Source organism: Lichenostomus cassidix, chromosome 4, assembly GCF_008360975.1.
Source record: "Lichenostomus cassidix isolate B80296 chromosome 4, HeHo_3.0, whole genome shotgun sequence".
NCBI classification, from domain to species: domain Eukaryota; kingdom Metazoa; phylum Chordata; class Aves; order Passeriformes; family Meliphagidae; genus Lichenostomus; species Lichenostomus cassidix.
In genome coordinates, this window is record NC_139484.1 from 14,944,979 (window position 1) to 14,967,312 (window position 22,334).

Consider the following 22,334-nt stretch of genomic DNA (forward strand, 5'->3'; position numbering starts at 1 on the left):
TCTCTAAGGTAAGTTTTGACCCACTGGTTTCTGTTGGAAGATGCTCTTCTATTCATACTTCTCGATTAATTACAAAAACAAAAGGAAGACAAATATAGAAATAATATTTCCAGATTCCTCCAGGGGTGGGGATATGGGTGGAAAAGCTATGAATTACTTTGTAAACTCTTGTTTGGCCTGAGATACACAAAGGTTAGTGTCCCTTACACACAGCTCTATAGTTGAATAGCCACACACAGGCACAGACAGGGACTCTTCAGCATTGCAGTGCCTGAGGCAGGTGGTGCTCTGGGGCTCAGGTTCCACAGGAGCTGGAATCCCAGGGAATACCTGGCATGGAGGTGTCACTCGAGCACCACAGCAGCCCCAGGTGTATGGCAGTATTAGGAGCTTCCAGCACAGTGCCAGTTCCTCACAGCTGCTTCAGCTACACTGGACCATGCCCCAGCCCCTGCTGGGGCAGCCCAAGGTTGAGAAATTGCCAGTAAAACCACAGCACAGAGCCTCCACATCCCTAAAAAAGCCCAGCTGAAAAGGGCTTTCATTGCAAAGATACCTCATAGCCTTTGCAGAATTAGCAAATAATGTCAAATAAAACTGCCTTTCCTCAAAAGGGGCCTCACTCCTTTCACCCTCAGCTTTGAACACTGCTCACTGCAGCTCCCCTGCGGGTGTCAGGGATGCAGTCAGCACTCACAGGCAACTGCAGCATCCAAGTGAAATAACCCCATCTCTTGCTAACCCCAAAGTTACAGCCAGCAATGCTCCCTAGCTTTCACTATCTTTCCCAACAGGCAAACCCTGGGAACCCAAGGGCAATTCAGAGCCTTTCTTTCCCAGCTGCCATCCTCACAGAACCAGACTTCTGTTTTTCAAGCCTTTTTAAAGACAAAACTTCCAAGATATTCTGCAGTGCAAACAAGAAGCCACCAAACTGTAGGGCAGGGAAGAGAGTTAACTGAATGCTTTGCTAGCCAAGTAAGAGAAGCATAATTGATTTAATCCAGAAATCTTTCCACAACCAGAGATGAACCACACAAAAATTTGCTGTGAGAATATTTTTGCAAGACACTCTGATAAGTGATAAAACATAACAATTCAATTCAGGCTGTGTTTGTCATATCTTCACTACAAACGTTGCATCACTGCTAATTTCAGAAAAATAAGAGATTTTCTTCCTACCTGAGAGGTGACCAAGGCTGGTAGGTACTGCATGTTCTGTACATCAGACTGTGCCTCTGAGTCTCACATGCCCTGGAAAACTACCCCAGAGCCATATTCTCACCCATGTCAGTGGGAAAGCTCCAACAGGAACAAATTATGCAGATTCAAATTTAATGAGGGTACAACCTATGAATCACTTTTCTTACAAAATTCTGCATCCAGTTACCATCCTTCCCAAACTGCTGCTCAGCTTTACCCCACATCAGAAAATTTCACCTCTCCCTCCCTCTTGACCCACCCTAAATAACAGCCTACAGCTGGGGCAACACAAGCTACTCTGCATCCTACTTCCTCGAGCATTAGGAAAGGATGGCCATATCAAAACCCACAGTGAAACATCTCTGGAGGTGTAAAGCCAGCCCCTGGCTGAATGTCCTTTGCTTTGAGCAAAGTCTTGCAAGTGGAAATACTTTTGAAGAAACTGGAATAAAGTGTGTGGTGCAAGAAGGTGGTGGCACTCATGCCTGCACTTGTGTTTCACTGGCCCTGGGCTCCTGTTGTCCACACCAAGTCACTTAACATTGCTGGGCCTCAGGTCCTTCTCCACAGACAGGATAATTCTTCCTCAGGGCACTCAGGATCAGATTAGGGACTGAGAACTATAAGTAGTCCCAATATGAGCCTTAGCCAAGCTCTCAGTGGTACCATTCCTGTAGGATGGTTATAGAGTTGTACCACAAATCATCACAGACTGTTGACAAGGCAGCATTTTGGGGGACCATCATGTAACACCAGCCCTTAGTTCAGCATTAGAAAAATATAATAATATAATATGTGGTTAATACAAAGCAAATACTGAAGTGATACTTTTGGTCATGGCAACTGAAATCCAAAGCAGACAAGCCGTATGGAAGCACTTAGCCCCCTTTCCACTGCTACCCAAAACTGAGTGTGAAAGAGCTCACTGCCCACTCTGACAGGGACCCCTGCCTCCCAGCTTTGCTCCGAGCCTGTGCACAGCCCATTCCTGCTTCCGTGGAAATCAACAGAAAGGCTTCTCCCACCTCTCCACCTGCAAAACACTCAGGCAGAAAGACTAGATTTTCTGTGTTAAAAACCCCACAATAAATAAATGCACCACCCTCCTCCTTTTTTTAAGATTTCAGAGAAGAGATGTTGCAGGAGACATTGTCATGCTCGGCTCTTTCAGAACCGGGGCTGGTGCATTTAATAAATGAAAAAATAAATAAAAAAGCCGATCTCCTCGTACTGCTCCCAGGAGAAGTGGGGGCGGCCCCAGCTGCGGGGGAAGGGGGTGCCGGTGCCCGCTGACCGCCGGGGAGCGGCGGGGGGCTGGAGTGTAGCTGCCGGTCGCGGATGCCGCCCCGGAGCCGATAAAAATGTTGACTGTAGATAAGCGAGGTGCAGGTGGGGAGTGAGGGCACGGCGGCGGCTCCGGCCGGTCCCCGGGGTTTGCTTTTGGGGTTTATGGGAAGCAGGTGATGCCGCTCAACGGTCTCGGGCTTATTCAACTTGTCCCCTGAACCAGAGTTCAGTCAGTGCACGTCGGCGGCAAGGGCATCTCCGGGCTTGGCAGAGCCCGTGCGGGAGGAAGGGAGCAGAAGGAAAAAATAAAAGCTCAGAAACTTGCAGAGTCAAACACTTTCCCCTGCCTGGGGCCCGAACTCCGACAGCTCCAGACTCGTTGCGAGGTGCATCCTAGAGATGCCGGGGTGCCGGGTGCAGGCTCGGCATCATCCCCGGGCTCACCGGCCCCGGACGGGCTAGAGGGAAGGGCCACCTCCCGGCGTGTCCCGCCCCACGCGTGTCGGGGTCCCGCAGGCCGGGGGGCGACGTGGTGTCCGTCCCGTCCCCCCGCACCCGCCGGGCTCTGTCACGCTCTGAGCCAGAGCATTTTGCAGCGCAGTGCGGTGTTGCACCACAGCCCCTACGTGGTGCGCTGCTCGCTTCCCATCCTTGCTCCTGCCTCTGGATAAAACTGCACTTCTGAGCATCGGATAGGAACAAAATAAAACCCAAGGCCAAAGATGTTGAAACATAAAAATATCAGTGGGTGGTTGGAGCTGAAGTGATACGAGCTGACCCGGTGGGGTCGAGGGATTTGCTTGTCCCGACCAGGTCTTTAAACAGCAATCTGACAAGCCGGAGCGCGGTTCACCGTGCCGGTGGGCCGGGTGTCCTGTTTCAGCGAGTCACGTACCATTAAAGAGGCACTTTTACAAGTTTGCGGCGAGGCGCTGAGGCATTCAAGGCTGCTCGCTCGGGAGGAAAACCCGCGGCGGTAGCGCTTGGGGAAAGGGTTAACCCGCTGGCTGCCCTGCCTGGGAAATGATGGTAAATTACCCGGCGCGTTCTCCCGGGGAAGAAATTAGACTTCAAAAGGGCTGGAGCCCTTCTGAATATATATCAAGCAGATGGGCTGATGCGCTGTCTCGCTGATGTGCCATTGATTAACCGCCCCACAAAAGTGCTGCAGCCCCGCTCGCCCGCGGCGGGTGCGCGCCGCCGCCCGCCTCTCTCCGGGGCACCCCGGCGGCGGCAGCGCGCCTCGGTGATGAGCGGGGAAAAAGGGGTGGCCGCCGCAAGACACCAGGGAAGAAAGATAAGAAGAGATCAGAGAGGGGAGAGCAGGGGAAGAAAGGAAAGAAAAAAAACAAACAAACAAAAAAAAACCCCAAAACCAAAACAACCCAACAAATCAAACGGGGGGAAAACCAGGATGAAATACAAAAAGGAGTCTCTTCAGAAACGGAGGGGATTTGCTTTCCCACCCCCAAATCTCGCTTTCCCCGTCAGCACTACTGAGAGCTCATCCCCGCGCTGCACAAGCTCCCGTCTCAAGTCCCAGCTGCACTCCGTGCTGCAGAGCGGGTGCGACGGGCCGGCACCTCCCGGCACCGAGCAGCCTCGGTTACACCGAGCTGCTAGCGAAAAGTTGTGGGGAGCGGCAGAAGCCCCGAGCTGTCCCCACTCCCCTCTGTCCGAGAGGGCAGAGGCGGCCGCTCCGTCGCTGGCGCCCCGCGGGGAAGATCCCGGCTGCGGCACCGGGCTAGGGGGCTGGGGATGTCGCATCCACCCCCGGAGCAGCTCAGTAAAAAGCCTTGCTCCCCGCTGCCGGGCCTAAGCGGGGAGGGAGAAAAGCACACGCCAGAAAGTCACCCATTGTAGCGTTTAAATGCTTCGCCGCTCAAATCGCCTTTGACACGCCTTGGCTGGGCTCCCGAAGGCATCCCGAGCCATTCGATAGCACTTCAGAAGAGGCCTCTCTGTCTGCCCCGCTCTGGGCAGCATGGCAGTGTCCAGCGGCGGCAGCGGCAGCGCACACACCGCACACGATGAGCGCACCCACGGCACAGGTGCAGCGCAGCCCGCGGAGCCGCGCTCCCATCCATTCCCGGGGGTGCAGCAGCTCTGCAAAACCTACTTAGAGAGAGCCCGCTTGAAGTTAACGGGGGGTGGCGGCAGGGCAGCATGTGGCTTTCCGAGCCCCCAACCCAGCTCCGGGAGGGGCAGCAGATCGTGCGCCCCAGCCCCGGCCGACACACAGACCCGAGCAAAGCCCCTTGCCGCGTTGCAAGGACTTGGCCAGGGGCGGAAAACTTGTCCCCTTGTCCCCCAGGGTGAGCCGGCGGCTCCTCGCTCCAGCCTGCGTTGCCCGTGGAGAGGATGCTCCCCACGTCGGGCCGGCAGGGTCCCTCTTCACCCACACACAAGCAGGTCCCTCTCCACTTCCCTCGCATTTTTCTCTCCCGGACAGGCACGTCACGGGCACATGCGACGGCGGAGGACCAGACACAAGGTCGGCTCCTGCCGGGTACAGGCATCGGTGCCCGTGGGTGGCAGAGTCAGAAGTGGGGCCACGGGTGTTAGGGGCGCACAGAGAAACACAAGCCGGGAGATGCCCCACGAGGGGACGGGGCTGTGGGGCGGAAAGTTGCCGGGGCACTTTCCTCTCTGCTCCTGCACGGAGCGGGGGATTTCTGCGTGTCTCCATCGCTGCTGCAGCGGCTCGGACCCCTGTGAGCGTGTGCACGTGTGTGCATCTGTCCACGCGTGTGCACGCCCTGCGTGCTGGCCTCTGCGTGGGCTCACCCATCGCTCTGTGGGCGCCTGCCTCTCCGACTGTCGGAGCAGACACTCTGGGCCGTTCCTGCGTATCCTTTTCTCCTCCTTTGTCTCCCTTTCTTTGGCTTTGACTCTTTCAGGTGCCCCGGCGGTGCCCTCGCGTGCTGCTGGTTGCTGGGAGGTGGCGTGGCTGCCACTGCGCTGCTGTTGTGCGAGGGGAGGGAGGGAAGGGGGCTTGAATGCTGGCTGTTGTGCTCGGCTGGGGTGGGGGGCCGCCGAGGAGGAGGAGGCCGATGATGATGATGATGGAGAGGAGGGGGTGACGATGGAGCTCACCGCGGGCGCGCAGCTCCCTGGGGAGCCGCCTGAAAGGCCGCTGCGCTCACCAGCTGACAACGCGTGCTCCGCTCCAGACACGGCGCACCGCGGCCGGGAGCGAGGCCAGAACCCCCCCTCCGCCCTCCAGCCCCCCTGTCCCCCCCATTGTCCGCCCCAAAGCATTGTCCGCCCCGCTCTAATTAAGAAACACTGGCCCCACGGCCAGCTCCCCCCTTAACCGCCCCCGTTAAGGTCCCTGCGCTTTTCTGGTCTCCCCTCGCTGGGTTTAACCCTTTCTCCCCCTTCCCTTCCTCCTCCCTCCCCGAGGCCAGAGGTTGAGCAAACAGCAGCCGGAGGGCTGCACGGCAGAGATGCGCCCCGGCCGCCGCTCCCCACGCCCCGCCACCGCCGCCACTCGCCCCGCTCCTTCCCCCCGAAACCCCCGGCGCCGGGACGGCCGGGCAGAGCCCGCACCGGAGCCCGCGGCCGCGCTTCATCGGGCGACCAGGGCTCAAAAGTCAACGGAGCCGCCGTGCGCCTCGCACAAAGGCGACCGCCTCCCCAAGCCCCCCCAAGCCCCCGCGGCCGTTTCGCACACCCCGGAGGACAGCTAGCGGTTCAGCCAAAATTTAACGCTCGGATAGTGCGCTTCTTTCTGACTCGCCCTTTTCAAATAAAAGCCCGTTTAGGATGATAAAACCCCACGAAGCAAACCGGGCGAGACTGCTTCCAGGGGCTGGTGCGCGTCCCCGCTCTTGTTAAAAAACTTTGCGGTAGTCTATACAAAACAAACACTGTCGCAAGCTCAATAAAGCGATTTATCCATCTTCATTACTTAAAGAAATGTTGTCTCTTTGTTTGTTTGGGAGATATTAAGCATGCTTAGCTTGCAACACATAGTTGATTCCTTTGCTAGTATCTTGGATACTTGGATCTGACTTTGGAAGGTAGGAGCTAATTGCTAATAATGGAGAGAAAGGAACCAGCCAGCATAGCGGGAGTGGCCTGGCATATGGGGAATGAGCGGTCTGAAATACTCAATATTCAAGTTTCCAAAATATTAATGAGATTATAGCAACCTGCAGCTATACGTTACAGCTTGTTAACGGAGTGCAAGAGAGGGGGGCTGCCAAGCGGTTGTTATGCAAACTCTATAGCTGAACCTTAAAATGGGAATGCGGCTGGCTATCTCTTTCAAAGAAGCGTTAAAAAAAAAATAAAATAAAGTCCCTCAGACGGCGAGTGCTGCGCTGCGGCTGCGAGCACCAGCCGCGCCATGCGGTGCGCTCGTCTGTCGGGAGAAGGGACCCGACCGAGTGAGCGGGGAGGATTTTGATGTGCTCTTTTCCACCACCTCGCGTGTTCGCAGCCGCAGAGGCAGAGCCCGGGACGGCAGGGCGGAGAGAGGTGCACGCACTCCTTCAACCCACGGCCGGCACCCCCGGGACTCCTCCGCGGGCTGCTGCCCCTCGGTCACGGCGGCGACAGCCGCTTCACCCGCGCCGAGTACATCCTCAAAGTAAACCAAATAAACAAAACAGCACCCCCAAAGTTAGTGGTTTTTTGCTCCTGCGCATCACTCCCGTGATGGGACCCTTCGCGTGCCCCCTAAGATGCGAGACCGGCTTCCACAGCCCAGAAATCAGTGCCGGTAACCAAAGCTGACCTACCCTGACAAAGCAGGCATTTTATTAGGAAGGGAAATGACCCTTCCGATAAACTTTCCATGGTGCGGGACCGTACCCCGCTTCGGCAGGTACGGGCGGCTGCGGCGGGTGCTGGCGGCGGGCAGGGTGACAGCCCGGGGTTACCGGGGGGGCAGGTGCCCTGTTTCTGCAGGGGAAAGCGACACCCTCACGGCTTGGCTCCCGCGGGGGCCGCTCCCCGGCCGCGCCTGGTTAACTGATTATCTCTTCCACACCCCCTCCCAGGTGTCACCTGCTGAACTCTCCGGGATCCCGGCACCGACACGGCTCCGGTTTAGCCCCGGGTCTGGTGTCACGGGCAGGCTGGGCTTAGCATCAACCAATCCCCCACTCCCGCCCGGGTTTAACCCGAGCCCAGGGGCCACATCCTGATCCCCCCGGCGACCCGCCGCGCGGCTCGCGTCCTCTGAACCCCACCGGCTTCCCCGCCCGCTCTCAACCCTTTCCGCTCGGCTTACACAGAGGAGGCTCCGCGGGGAGATCCTCTCGTGTCCCCGACTAGGGGAGGAGGGGGGAGAAGGGAATGATGTGAATCTAGCGGCGGTGCGGGGACGGGCGCTACAGAGCAGCGACAAGCTCCTGCCTCTGCACTTGTTGCAATTGTCCGGGTCCCGCTGGGAACTGCGGGATGGAAACGGGACACGGTCCCGGCGGCGCGGGGAGCGGAGGTAGTGCTGCTCGGCGCGGGGCAGAGCCCGCCGCGGCCCCGGGGTCCTCACGGTCCCTCTGCAGGCAGCCGGGGAGCCCCATCGGCTCACCGGAGCATCGCCCCCGGCTCTGTACCTCTCGCTCCCGCTGCGGAGTTTGACACCACTCCGGAGAGGGGAGGGCGAGCGGAGAAGTTGAACCCGACCACGCTTTGACGCTGATTTTGTTTTGGTTGTTTTTTTTCCCCCTCGTTTATTTAATCTCAAAAAAAAAATTTAAAATTAAAATACATAAAACAATGGCAGCTGGCTTTGCTAAAATCAAAATAAACGATTCTTGTTGTAGAAAAGAATTTTTTTTTAAAAAAAGAGAGAAGCAGAAATAATTGCAAACACTGCATAATAAATACGTTTCCTATTACCACAAAAGGAAAATAAAACGGACATAAAAGTTTGACACGACAAAACTGTTTTCGCTTTTAAGAGAGCGTTAGGATTAAGTGGCTTAATTAAATATTGGTCTCCAATTGGCAGTTAGTAGTTTTCCTCTTGAAACTGCATCTCCAGCCGCTGATAAAGTGCTTGCGCCAAGTCTTCCCCCCAAAAGACGCCGACATGGTGCTCTAAGGAAAATCCAATTTCTCTCCGCTATTTACAGGTTAAGACGGTGCGTTACTGACTTTTTGAGTGTGTGTGTTTTTCCACAGCAATACGACCCACGGCAGGATCGCTGTCCTGGAAGACGGGGGTGTCAGGACGGGTTCACGGCCGGGTGGGGATGGCACCGGCGGCTCCCCGGCACCCCCGGCAGCGGGGCCAGGCTTTCCCCTTGCGCATCGCCCACTCGCCGACGGGGCGAGTCAGGCTCCGCGCTGCGAGGTGGCGTGTTGGCAGGAGGGAACGGCAACGACTTCTAGGCGAAAGAAACTTTCAAAGTGTTAACTAAAAATGAAAACAACCAGCCGACCCTGACAGACAGGGCGGGTACAGTCACTCGCTAACAGCCATCCCCCCTGGACCATCCCAGGGGCTGCCGGGGGTGGGAGACGAGGGGATGGGTTTCAAAGCGACCGCGGGGAGCTGGTGCCGTCCGTGGCGGCACCGCGTCCGGCTGCTCACCCCACGGCGGAGTCTGTGCTTCGAGGGACGGCCTGGGGGGCGGGGGGGAAGGTGCGGGGAACGACGCCCCTGCCTTAGCTGGCCTCATCCGAGTCGCTGTAGTGGGAGCGGGGCGAGAACTCCCCGTCGCTCCTGTGAGACCGGGGCGACGTCTTGCTCCTCTCCTGCGGCGGCTGCCCGGGCTGCGGCATGAGGATGGCAGGGGAAGGGGCTCTCTGTCCCATCAGGGCTCCCTCCGCAAAGGAGGAGAAGTGCAGCGGGTCGAGCTGCACCGAGTAGCCCCCCGCGGCCGGCGGCGGGGGGAAGCGAGTCCTGCCGTGCCCGGGGGGAGACGCTCTGGGCGGCCCCGGTGGCGGCGCCGGCGGCCCCGGGGGCGCTCCGGCCCCGGCGGCGGCGCAGGGCGACTCGAAGGGGGCCCCGCGGTGCTCGGCCTTGCCGGGGGCGTCGGCAGGGGCGGCGGGGCCGTGCAGCAGCTCGGCCAGGGCGCTGATGTAGATCTGCGCCATCTGCAGCGTCTCGTACTTGGAGAGCTTCTTGTCGTTGTTGAAGGAGGGGATGACATTGCGCAGCTGGTCGAAGGCGTGGTTCAGCCCGTGCATCCGCCGCCGCTCCCGCGCGTTGGCCGCCAGCCGCCGCTGCTTCTGCACGCCGCTCACCTGCGCCCGCAGCCCGGGGCCGCCGCCGCCGCCCCGCGGCCGCCCGCCGCCCCGCGCCCCGCCGGGGCTGCTCCCGCCGCCCCGCGCCGCGCCGCCCTCCGCCGCCGCCTCCTCGTCCTCCCCGGGCAGCAGGTAGCGCGGCGAGGCGGCGGCGGGCAGGCGGGCGGCGCAGCACACGCCGAGCCACGAGCCCGGCGCGAAGGCGCCGCACCCGCTCGGCTCCGGCCCCGGCGGCGGCCCCGGCGGCTCGCGGGCGCGCTCTGCCCACGGGAGGCTCATGGCTCTAGCGCCGCGCGCCCATGGGGCCGCGCGCAGCCCCCGCCTCGCGCGTGGCGCCCCGACGGCTCCGGTGTCGGACGGGCGCGCGCCCCCCTTTAAGGAGCGGCACGCGCCGGGGTCCCCCCCGCCCCCGCTCCCCCTCCCCTCCCTCGCGCCCCACCCCTCCCGCCGCACGCCCTCCACTCGCGCCGGTCGCGTGTCGGCGCGGCCAATGGCGCGCGCGCGCGCGGGGCCGGCGCGTGCGGGGAGCCAATGGCGCGCGGGGCGCGGGGGGAGCGGAGGTTGCGGGCGACGGCGGCGGGGGGGCAGCGGGGAGCCCGGGCCGGCGGCACGCGCGGCCCCGCCCCGCCCCGCCTCCCCGCGAGCGGCCGTGCGGAACGGGGTGGGGGCGCCGCGGAGCGCCCCGACGGCGCGTCCGCCCCGCGCCGGGCAGCGGGCCTGCCGAACCGGGGGTGTGGGGAGAGCCCCGCGCCGGGCAGCGGCCCTGCCGAACGGGGGATCACAGGGAGAGCCCCGCGCCGGGCAGCGGCCCTGCCGAACGGGGGATCACAGGGAGAGCCCCGCGCCGGGCAGCGGCCCCGCCGAACGGGGGTGTGGGGAGAGCCCCTCGCCGGGCAGCGGCCCCGCCGAACGGGGAGTGTCAGGGAGAGCCCCGACGGCGCGGCGCCTGCACCGGGCAGCGGCGGGCGGCTCAGCGGACAGAGGGAACTGACACCCGGTGGCACTGGCGCGTCTCCGCCGCTGCATTCTCTGAGGACGCTCCGTCGCGGCCGTTTGCGGAAACATCCATTTGTTTATAGCCGCCGCTGGCCAAACCTCGGAGGCTCCGGTAAATGCCCGCCTTAGCCTCCCCGCGCCGGGAGGCACTAGCCGTCGGTCCGCCCGGCTCTCGCTGAGGCCGCAGCGACCCTGCCGGAGCTGTCGGTATGGAGCGCTGCCCGCTCGGGACGGTGCGGACGGCGGTGCCGGAACCGCGGCGTCGCTGTGCGGGGCTTCAGCCGGGAAGCCGCCGAGGGAATGCCCTCGGTTTTGGAGCGATAATCCCGGGGAAGCCCACGCGGGACCCGGTAGGTGAGAAACGGTGGCGTTTGCAGCCGGGGCAGCACACTGTCCCCGGAGCTGCCACGTTTTCGGCAGGGTCCCGATCCCCCGCGAGCGAGTCCTTTTGTTGGGCCAACAATAGCTGCCCAAAGGTGGCGGAGAGGGAAATAGCTCCGTGCACGCATCTTAACTTCCCTTCCGCGCTGCCTCCCCTCCCGCCACCGCCGCCTGCCTGGAGAGGAGAAGTGGAGGTTTGCCCGTCTGAATAGGCGTGTGGAGAACAAAGTGATGGGCACAGTATGAGGTAGATATGTTTTTTCAAAAGTGAATAACTCGCAAGCCAAGGAGGGAGCGAGGGAGCCCAGCAGCTCAAAGCTGAGCGGCAGTGACATGGAATGAGCAGCCTCACAAGTTTAGGAAGCTGGCTGGGCACACTTGGCGCATGGCAGGCGCCTGGGGCCCACCTTCCACAAACAACTGGATGGAATTGAGAAAACGGGATACTGATTGTTTGGTTTCTTTATGAACAAACAGGCAAACCTTTGGTTTTTTTTCCTGGCAATTATGTTTCAAAGGCAAAAGCTGTTGGATCCCCACAAAGCAAGTTGTCAATTTCTGACCCAATTGAAAGTGTTTTACTTGGTAAGAAAGATGATGAAGGAGCAGAAGTAAACCCCTTGTTTCTGTATAACACCCATAAAGTTGCCAGACCATCTATCTGTATCCAGCAACAACTTTGATACTCTCCTACTGTATTACTACCCCCAACACACATAAATGCTTCTGTCGTTAACAGGATAAAAAGTCCTCTGCACTGTGCTGCACGGTGCTGTTTGCCGGTTGAATTCCCAGCTCCCTGCCTTCTCTTTCAGTCTGCAGGCACCATGTGCTCCCTTCCTGGGACGCCGTGGCACAGGCATACTTTGCCAGCAGCCCTATTGTGCTCTCCTCCCCAGGGCTGAGCCTGCGTGTTCCTGTTTGGCGCTGGGTGCCATGGCTGTGAGCTACTCCATGCAAGGACCAGGGGCCAAAACTTGGAAATGAGTGGGAGCTTTGCTAAGCAGTAGCCACTGACATGCATTTCCAGAAGTCTAGCAAGCTCCCAGCATGGGGAGAGCCAGGATGGTGCAGCATGGAAATCTTAAACATCTCCCTCCAGGCTGGTGGGCTGTGCAGCTGTTGGGCCTCCCTGACAGCAGGCCAAATCCTCCATCCCACAAGCCACCCACTGGACTCTGGGCACAGAGGGGAGAAGCATGCCATTAGCCTGTCATGTGCATGTGAGGTGGCTGATGCCCAGGAGGGGCCCTGGCCTCTGGATACCCCAGGGCTGCTGTCAGGTGCTCAGGACTTCCCTTAGCAGTACCTCAGTGACTGTATGGAGCATTGGGGAGATCAGCCTAACACCTCAGCATGCTCCTTGGATGGGAAAACTTCCCGGCTGGGAAACACTAACAGCTGCTTGTTTTTCAGACGTGTGTTTTCTGAGCGCATGCATGCTTTGAAACTGGAGGCATCTAAGACTCACTCCACGGTTTGCCTTTGAAAGGACACACAAAAAACCATTTTCCCCACCAACACCACTGCTCAGATGGGGTAAAATGTTTCACTGGAATCCAGTGCTCTCTGTATGCCTGTATCTGCTGTGGGTGCACACAGAGTCAAAGTCAAAGGCAAGGGGTGGTTTATGTCAGTGCTGGGTTTAGCTCTGCTCTCCCAGAATAAGATAAATGTAAGTGATGAAGAACTCCTGGGGCTGGCTGAACTCATTTTGTATTCAACACTGCCCGGCCCTTTTCACTTTCCTTTCTCCCTCTCTTTGTATGTTCAAGCCTACTTGAGTTTCTTTTTTTCTTTTGTAGAAGTTGGTTCTTTTGAAGCAGTTTGAGGCACGCCCTGCTGCAAAGGGGACTTCACGGGAGTCGGAAACACAGGCACACCGGTCTGAAACACTTACTGTACAATAGCAGGAATGTAGGAAGCCTTGAAAATGAATCTGCTCTAAGAAAGTGTCAAAGCTTTCAGAGGAAAACAAACTGAACTTATACCCCGTATCTTTATGCATAATTTCCCCTGATCCTCCTTTCTTTCCCCCAGCCTTGGTTAAGGGCTGAGGCAGCAACTCAGGGTCAGGCATACATTAGTGTTATAGAAAAATGGGTTACAAAATGCGCAACAGCAGACTAGCAAAAAGCCTCCTCTATCACTACAGCCAGAGACATTTTGAAAGCACACGGGTCAGTCCTCAGTTTAATTGTACTCAACAGTCTAATTGCTCATTCAATTCCATTTCAAGATCACCGGCTTCTCTGCAGGCATCACCACTGGTCAAAAGGTATTTTATTCCTTCTCTTCCCTGTCCCCACTTTTTCCACGTGTTCTCCCATTTCCTCCTTTCCTTTTCAAAAGTGTGTGGGGGGACACATGGCCTTTTTTGCACCTCCCCTGGTCTTCAGGCAGAAAAACCAACAAGTGGATAGAGACCAAGGTGTGAGTCTTGCTCACTGTGATCAGGTAATCCTTGAGGAATTCTCAACTGCAACCTGCCCAGGCCTCCTGCCATAGGAGGGAAAGGGGATTTCTGCCCTCCTGGTGGCTGGCCTGCACCCTGGAATGGCAAACCCCATCTAGGAGCTACTACAGTGAGCAACAAGAAGCACAAAAAGACAATGTACATACTGCTGAATTATTTTCAGGTTCATGGACTGCATCATAAGAATACTCACCCAAATAAAGTGTTCCTACTTACATTATTCAGAGCAAGATTGCTTAAAGCAGAAGAGGGTCCAGCAGCAAATGTTTCTTAGGCTCCTCCCATGACCAGGGTCTGATGTTTTACTGTCAAATGTGTTTTAAATACACATTAGAAGTGATGACTGCAAGAAATGTAAAAGCCCAAGTACCTGGGAAATCACATTTCTGAAACCTGCCGCTTTCCACTCAGGACAACCAGGACAATGCTGCTGCCGAAGCAGATGTGCCATCATTTCTGCAAAGCAATCTTCCTGGGTAAATAGTTACATTTCCCAATGCTATTTGCTTCTACTCTTGAAGGGTTTATAAAACTAATTCCCATTTCTTGGTGACACTTACCTCCATAAAGATGTATTCTCTGGGGCTAACCCTGTGGACACTTGCAGTTGTGTACAGTTAATTCTAGCACAAGTACCTCCACTGCCTCCAAGAGAAATGCAAAGCATTGATATAACAATACTTGCCTACCTCCTGGGGCCATTGTAAGGCATAATGAATTCAGCTTGGTGATGTAGTTGGAAATCTTATCTATGGAATTTTGTACCTATATACATTTTGCCCATTTATTTAAACAGCTATGACTGTTTCCAAGACTTGATTTTATGCTCGTATTTTAAAAATAAAAAGCTTCATATTCAAGGAAGAATCACTCATAATAATTTTTCTTTGGTCAATTTGTTTTAAACACTTTTTTGATTTACACTCAGCTTGGCGAGGAGGTTCTACTAAAATTGCTAAATATCTTCAGTCCCACCAAAGTCTTGGACAGCTGAGGCACTTCTCAGCTGTGGGATTCTTTGAAGAACAGTGTTATTCGAGGTGTAGTTTGTTCACCCTTTGCAGCAGGAACAATTCTGCAGGGCCTGTGCATGCTCACAGGCACCACCCACAGGTCCATCCTTTTAGTTACTCTTGAAATGAGCAGTAAGAGAACACTAATGACCATCCCTGCTTTATGAACTAGTGTTTTCTAACATGCTTTCATTAGGCTGCTAGTTGATATGTTTTACTAATATAAATCATTTAAGCAAGAAAATTACCACTGTGATCAACAGTTTTACAGCATACTATCAATACTTCATTTAGTTGAAGATTACAGAATTAACATGAGTCCAGCCACAGAAACAATATATTTCTTTCAAATCACATCTGGTCACTTCCTCTTGCTCACAAGGTCTCTTGCACAAGAGCCGAGGGAGTGTAAGTACTCCAGATTTGCTGGCACTAGATTTTTTTAACTGATTGCCTCAGCATTCCCTTTTTCACTGCCACTTTAGCCACTGCACGAAGTGCAGTTATAAAGGTTTGCTCCGGGAAAAGATTCTACTCATAGGCTTGCAGCAGAAAAAAGTTAGCTTGCAGGCTCTCTGTGGCACAGTAGTAACATATAAGTTACCAAATGAGAGAAAAAAATAAGAGCTGACATGTAAGCAAGAGAAAAAAAGGGAAAAAAAATCAACATCTGAAACAGTCTGCCTTGCCTCTCAACAGCAGCATTACTTGAGCAGTAACCTGGGAGTGTAGGGGGCTGCTTCAATTGTACTGGGCCTTCAATCTGGTGTTCTCACATCCATCACCCATAAAGCATTTGGCAACTAGGTAGCCCACTGCCTGAAGGATGTTTCTTAATTTTGGAAATGCCAGCCTGGAATTTGAACCCTTGTGAGTCTCCTGAGGAGGGAAGGTCTCTCAAATGTTAAGAGTAAATATTTACAGTCACAGAAGCCAAAATAATGTGGAGAACAGTAGTCCTTCTAAGAGGTGAAAATCAAGTGAACGGACCCAATCTGGTGCTGATCAGCAGGTCACATCAGTCCCCAGAAGCAGAGTATTTCCCCAAGAAAACCTTGTCAGCCAAGAAAAAAGACTACCTTGCCATTCATGGGAAATAATCTTATTTAATCCCTAACAGCAAAGGGCACAGGGGCTTCTAGGAAAAATGCATTTCCAACACAAAAGAGCAGGAACAGAATTTTCAGGACCTACCCTCGAGAAAGGCTGCGAAAAGAAACCTTTCTGAATTCATCCTCGGCTGGTCCACTACCTTGTAAATTAAGATGTCTTAACAATTTTTACTTGTTAAAAAAGCAAGTTTTTCCTCCTTCATGGGGTTAAAACAGAAAGACATACACAAGAATTAAGCATTAAAGAGGATTAAACTCCAGGGGCACCTTAAAATTCCAAGCCGTGCAGAAGACTCTTTCCAGTCTTTTAGACATCAGACAGCTTCAGTGGAGTGTTGCTTGCAGTGCCTGTGACAGTGTCCTCTCTGGTTTTGTTCAAGCAGCAATGGTCAGCTGCAGTCCTGTAGCTCTTGGGAAGCAGTTCTCCTGATGGGTCTGGAGAGCGAGTGAGACTTGTATGCATTTCTATTTTTCAGGCATGCAGGATGATTTGACCTCCACAAAAGCTTTAGAGATTCCCAAAGGGTGAAGCCTAATGTTTGTCTGCAGTGAGCAAGAGCTCTGTTGAGGCAGAAGGTGAGGCTAGGCGCAGCTGATGGCCTGCTGAGGCCAGGTGCTTGAGAGCTTTCATCAGGAACCCACAATTTACAGTAGCCCAGGTGTGTGGCTCTGATGTGACATCCCCTACAGGGGTCACAGATGAGTTCAGTGAGAACCCGAGTGGCTCAGCTTTGGAGGGAGAGATGGCAGCAGTAACCAGCATCTCAGCCTGCCTGGTTCATGAAGCACAAAACCCCACCTTTGGCTACAGCACAGGTGTTGCTGTGAGGAATCAGCTGTGCTGAGGGCCTCTGTGCCTTCACACTTGAGAGCTCGGGGCGGTGACATCCACGGGAAGGCAGCACACAAGTAATGTCCAGCCGAAGCTGTTTTGCTGCACAAAGGCCTGGTGTCTCCACGGCTCCTTGAGTGCCACAGCCGCCTGGGAAGGACACACGGGCATTTCTCTCCTACCGCTCCCGGCGAGACGCTTCCCCCCGGGCTGGGGGCTGCTGCCTTGGGCTGCTCGGTGGGCACCCCTGACCGGCCGGGCTCGCAGAGCCCTCACTATGCCACGGAAAGTGCCCCCAAAAGGCTCGCTCCGTGAGGCGGCGGCTCGGCCACCACCCGGTCCCCTCGGGTGGGGTGTGCGCCCCGGGGCTGCCCCGCTGCCGGCAGCAGGTTGAATATTGTAGGTGTGGGCGATTAAAGTGTCGCCGGCACAATGGCGGTCTGTGTCCCATTCGCCACGCCCGGGCTGCTCTTTGGAAAGCGCACACAAGAGGTGACACGGCGCTGGCCCCCGCCATTATCCCGGCGGCATAGCGGCGCGGCCCGCCCCGTTTCCCGGGAAATGGCGCTCCCCCGGCCGCCGCGGGACCACCGCGGCCGCGCACGGCTCCGCGGCCCCCTCCCCTGCCCCGGAACGGCGAGCACCCGGCGGGGGGGAGCCGCAAGGCCACTGCCGGCGCCCCCGGGGCACTTTCGGGGACAAGAGCCCCCCGCCCCGGGCCGCCCGCCCCGTCGAGGCACCGAGCGCGGCCCGGCCGGCGCCGTGAGGGAGCCGCAGGTGGTGCCGCAGCGCCACCGCCCGGGCAGCGCCGGGCAGGGCAGGCCCGCCAAACCCTCATCGCCGCTCCGCTACTCTTACCGACGGTGAGAACAGTTTTCCCTCATAATTGTTCTTTTTACCCCCTTTGCTTTTGCAAGTAGCACAAGCTGCCATTAACTCGGGAAGATGAAGTGTGCGGCAGTGGATGGAGATCTGAATGCAAATGCACTACACCTGCCAGCTCCTCGCGTGGCTTCGTCCCTTGAAACAGCAATTCATGTCTCTACTGCAGGGCACTTGTATTTATACTCCACCAGTTTAGTATGTGCCGTGCATAATAACCCTCTCTCTGCAATGCCACGGGTAATAATCCACGGGCTGTACGTTTTGGAAAGAAAAGCTGCTTGTATATGTCAACACTTACGGAATAAAGGCTTAGGAATATTTATAGATATGTTTTCATATCAATCCCTTTTCAAACAACTCGTATAAGACATGACAGACTTTATATACATACAGACAGACCTATATTTGTCAGATGATGTAGCAAATCTTAAAAAGTGAAGATCACAGCGATATTTATTGGAGACAATAAATGTGTACTCCAAAAATCAGATTTCCAGGTGTGTCCCCTCTACTTCTACCTATCTTTTATCTTGATGTAAGAAAAACAAAGCTCCCTGTGTCCCATATCAGCTCTACTTTCCGTATTGTATAGATAGGCTGATGATAATTTTTGAATCATATAAAGGGGTTTAGGGAATTGTGTTTTCTTGGTGGGGAGGAGGTAAGAAAACTTCATCTGCAGTCTTCTAAACCTGGGGAGACATAAAACCAATCCAAGCAACAGCAGATATTATTCAGAAAGGTCTGTAAAAGTTGGAGCAAGACAAACCATTCCGGTGCTGCCTGAGCACTATTTCCTAAAGTAACATGCTTTCCTGTTACACTACATCAATTTCTTGCTGTGTTAGCTGTCATGCCACAGCGACCATTCCTTAAAAATGTGTCAGATAGAAGGAGTAGCAAGTAACCACGTTATTAGCTTTGTTCACAGTATTTGCTTTCTTTCTCCCGTTCCCCCGTGTGTAAGCAAAAGAATTAATTAGTAACAACATGGGTCAGCTGTGATTACTCTTACTGTGGTCCACAGTGAATATTCATACACTGAGAATATTCAAAACCAAACAAGACCTCCCCACTGTGTGTGTGAAGAAGCATGTCCCTGGCCAGTGGGGGAGAAAGGCGAGCTTACCAGCTGTGGCAGGGCTACAATGAACTCACAGAGCTGCCTGCTACTCCTTTTTTTTTTTTTTCCCTGGTGTTTGACAGGGCCATGAGTTGGACTGCCAGAGTGTGGCAAATGTAACACAAACAACCCACAAAAAAGTTGGGTTTTTTTAAAAAATTTTTCTAACTGTGCTTTTCAATTTTTAGCAGTTGTACAATATTTACCACCTTCACACCAGGCTCCCAGGAAAAATGCTTTTGTCAGTATCTTCTGGCTGCTTCTGTGTGTGCTGAGCGGGAAAAGAGGGTCTCTGCAATGAGTAGGTGACACTTCTGAGCCTTTCTTTGAGTGTTACCAACATGCTCTTTGAGTGGAGCATTTTTCTATATGTAGAAGGAGGGCATGATATTTCCATTCCTGTGGTACCAGCGTGGGGGACTGGGATACTGCACCCTGTGTAGCAAAGCTGCTGCCCCAGCCCCACAAGGAGGGAAAAGGCAGGTGAAGCTCAGTTGACCTACTGGGCAGCCAGGTGTGAACCCTTAAATTAGGTGTGTGTGTGTCTTGTGAGGTCTTTGCCCTGAAATCCCTGTTTCCTTTTTCCTCCTGTTCCCATAGCCTACCCGGGCTCTGGTGCTGGGGCCCCAAAGGAGGTGGAGGCCGGGGGTCACACCAACAGCTGAAACAGAGAAAGCAGTGGCAGAGAGCCTGGCTGCCGAGCACTCACCTGGGGCTGTGAAAGCAAACCTGCCTTGGCAGAGGCTGTACCTGAGCTGCTGTCCTGAGCAGGCTGTCCCTGCCTGGGTGCCAGGTGCCCGCCAAAGCAGCTTCATCACTGCCCTTCCTCAGCTGGACAGGGGAGAGGATACATAATGAAAGGCTCAGGGTTTGGAATAAGCATAGGGAAAATCACTCCCCTGTTAGCACTGTCGGTAAAACAGGCTTGACTCAGGAGAAAATAATTTATTACCAATCAGATCAAAGTCGGGTAATGAGAAATAAACCCAGATCTTAAAAGGCCTTCCCTCTACCCCTCCTTTATTCCTGGGCTTAACTTTACTTCTGATTTTCTCTAACTTCCTGCTCCTCAGCAGCCCAGAGGGACAGTGAGTGTGGGCTGTGGTCAGTTCATCACACATTGTCTCTGCTGCTCCTTGCTCCTCAGAAGAGACTCCTCTCACTCTCCCTGTACTCCTGTGTAGTGTCCCTCCCACAAGGGACAGTTCTTCATGAACTGCTCCAGCGTGTGTCCCTTCCATGTGGTGCAGCTTCCCAGGAACAGACTGCTCTAGTGTGGGTCTCCCACAATGTCACCAGTCCTGCCAGCAAACCTGCTCCAGTGTGGGCTCCTCTCTCCATGGCTCCTTTCTCCTGGCAGATCCTGCCAGGAGTCAGCTCCAGCATGTGCTGTGGGAACAGCATTCCTTTGGGCTTTCCTCTGGTTTGGCGTGGGGTTCTCCAAGGGCTGCAGGTGGATCTCTGCTCAGCCTTGAACCTCCATGGGCTGCAGGGGCACAGGTCCTTCACCATGGCTTTCACCACGGCCTGTGGGGGAATCTCTGCTCCAGGGGCTGCAGCACCTCCTCCTTCTCCCCCTTCTGCACCCACCTGGGGGTCTGCAGGGCTGTTTCTCTCAGGCATTCGCACCCTCTCTCCTAGTGGCCATTGCTCCTGGGCACTAACTTCTTTTTCCTTATTAACTGTTGTCCCCGAGGCACTAACAGCATCTAGTTGTCTCGTGGAGCTGGCTGCCATGGGGTCTCTCGGACACGGAGGAAGCTTCTCAGAGAATCCAACCTCCTAGCCGTCCCACTGCCAAAATCTGGCCACACAAACCCCAAACAGCTGTCATTTACTTTACTGCCACATCAGCTGCTGCAGGGGCCAGGAGAGCAACCTAAGGAAGCACCTGCAGCTGGGTGTTTATTTCAGGAGCTTGATGACTGTCTCATGCATCCCCCAAACCTGTTATTAATTAATGGGTTTGCCTTTTAACTCTTTATTTTGATTTGCAGGATCAGTCTTAAAATTATGAAAGCTGGATTTGCAAATAAAGCTGTTGTTATCTTTTGTTTTGGCACTCTGGGGTCCCTTATCCCATCTTGTGTTGCTGCACCACCCCCTTGGAACAAAGAATGGGACACAAGCATTTACTTTTTTTTAAGAAAGGGGAAAAATGATCTTGCACTGAAAGAAATGTTTGCCTTACTAGTGGTGGTAGGAATAATTAGCTACCAAAGCACTGAGCTGTGATGTGATGGTGCAGGGATGTCCTGAGCTTGCTGGGCTGCAGGCAGCTTTCTTTTTCCACTGGAATGGCAGTTATTGATCCCACAAAGATTTGGTTTTCCCCTTACAGCAGTGAACTGGTTCTGAGATGCTGAATTCTTCCTTCTGCCTCAAGTTTCCCGTGTGACCTGAAGTACAGTACCTAATGACTTGACAGTTGAGTTTTCCAGCTGTAATGTTTTTTTTATTTCTGACAAAGGTTGCAGAAATAGATTCTGTAGTACACACAAAGTATTACACCACTGTGATGAATGGGACTGGAGAGCACCCAGAGATTTTGTAAGTCTTGACAGATAGTAAATTTGTTTTTCAAGAGGTATAGTTAAACTATATCTCTTGAAAAGTATTTTATTTTTAAATTAAATTCCTGGTTCCTGCAATTCTGGGGCACTGGTACAATTTTTATGTTTAGGAATTTGTTCAGCTATGAATCACTTCCCCTGCTCTAACCTTCTTTTGGAGGCTTCTATTTCTGACCTCAGGAATGACTCCTTGGGTGAGACATGACAAGCTGATGGATTGTGATGATGTCTTCACAGTTGCCCACTGCTGTTGATGTGACACGTGGATGCATTTGTTCATGTCCCAGTGTTTATCAAAAACTTTGTGACTCAGATTAAGAGGGAGATATTTGGTTTTGACATTTATTTCAAAATAACTCACGCAGAGTGAAGAGGAAACACAGATATTAATTAGGACTTAGAGAAAAATGGTTAAAGCAGGGCTGTGTTGGTGTGATGCCTTTGCTGTTCTGGAGCGTATTTTATTTACTAGCTACAGTTGCGAGCATGCATGTAGGAAGCTGGTTTACTTTTCATGTCATCAGCTTTGTGCAGAATCAAGAAATTAAACTTCTTGAGGGCATTAACCTCCAGTAAGCTGCCCTGACACAGTGAGTGTTCACAGAAAGGTAGCTTAGAGTTCTCATCGCTTTATAGCATCCTATGTAGGCAGGAAAGAAAGAGAAAAAGATACTTTAAAAACCTGATTTGTTTAGGGAAACCATCCTGGCACTTTTTTTTGTGATGACAAAAGGGAAACACAGGGGTCATGCTGCAGCTGTGTCACTCAGGGCTGCAATCATTCACTTGGTTGGCTCAGCAGAACTATTTATCTCCAGGTATTTCACTGTTGGTCAATAGAAACATCTTACTAGATGATTCTTTGAAATCAGATAAACATGTTTTCTTCCACTGCTCACTTTTTGTTTGTAGCTGGTATCTGAAAAAGGTCGTATAACTGCAGATACCATGCAAACAACTCATCTTTCTGAACAGCTGGCTTTTATCTCCAGTGGAGCTACTGCAGCAGAAACACTTGCCAGTCTTTAACACTTTTAAAAGACTGACAAGTGTTTCTGCTGCAGTAAAAGACTGACAAGTGACTTTAACACTATCACTTCCCTGGAATTTGTTTTAAAGAAAGGGAAGTGTCACATAGGGTTTACCTTGATGTAGCCCATTATAGAGAGTACAGATGTCATATCTCTAAAATTACCGAGCTCTAGAGAGGTGTGTCTGTGAGAGTGACAGGGACACAATGCATCTGT

General features: G+C 54.1%; 1 protein-coding gene across 1 annotated transcript; it reads right to left on the reverse strand.

Moving 5' to 3' along the window:
• Nucleotides 1–8,159: 8,159 nt before the first annotated feature.
• Nucleotides 8,160–10,038, reverse strand: ATOH1 (atonal bHLH transcription factor 1). The gene has a single exon (XM_085058011.1). It carries the CDS (start codon nucleotides 9,973–9,975, stop codon nucleotides 9,115–9,117), a length of 861 nt encoding a protein of 286 aa, XP_084914137.1. The 5' UTR covers nucleotides 9,976–10,038; the 3' UTR covers nucleotides 8,160–9,114.
• Between the last annotated feature and the right edge of the window lie 12,296 nt (nucleotides 10,039–22,334).

Excerpts from the sequence above, each read along its gene's own strand:
- ATOH1 (XM_085058011.1), bottom strand. The coding sequence starts at position 9,975 with ATGAGCCTCCCGTGGGCAGAGCGCGCCCGCGAGCCGCCGGGGCCGCCG.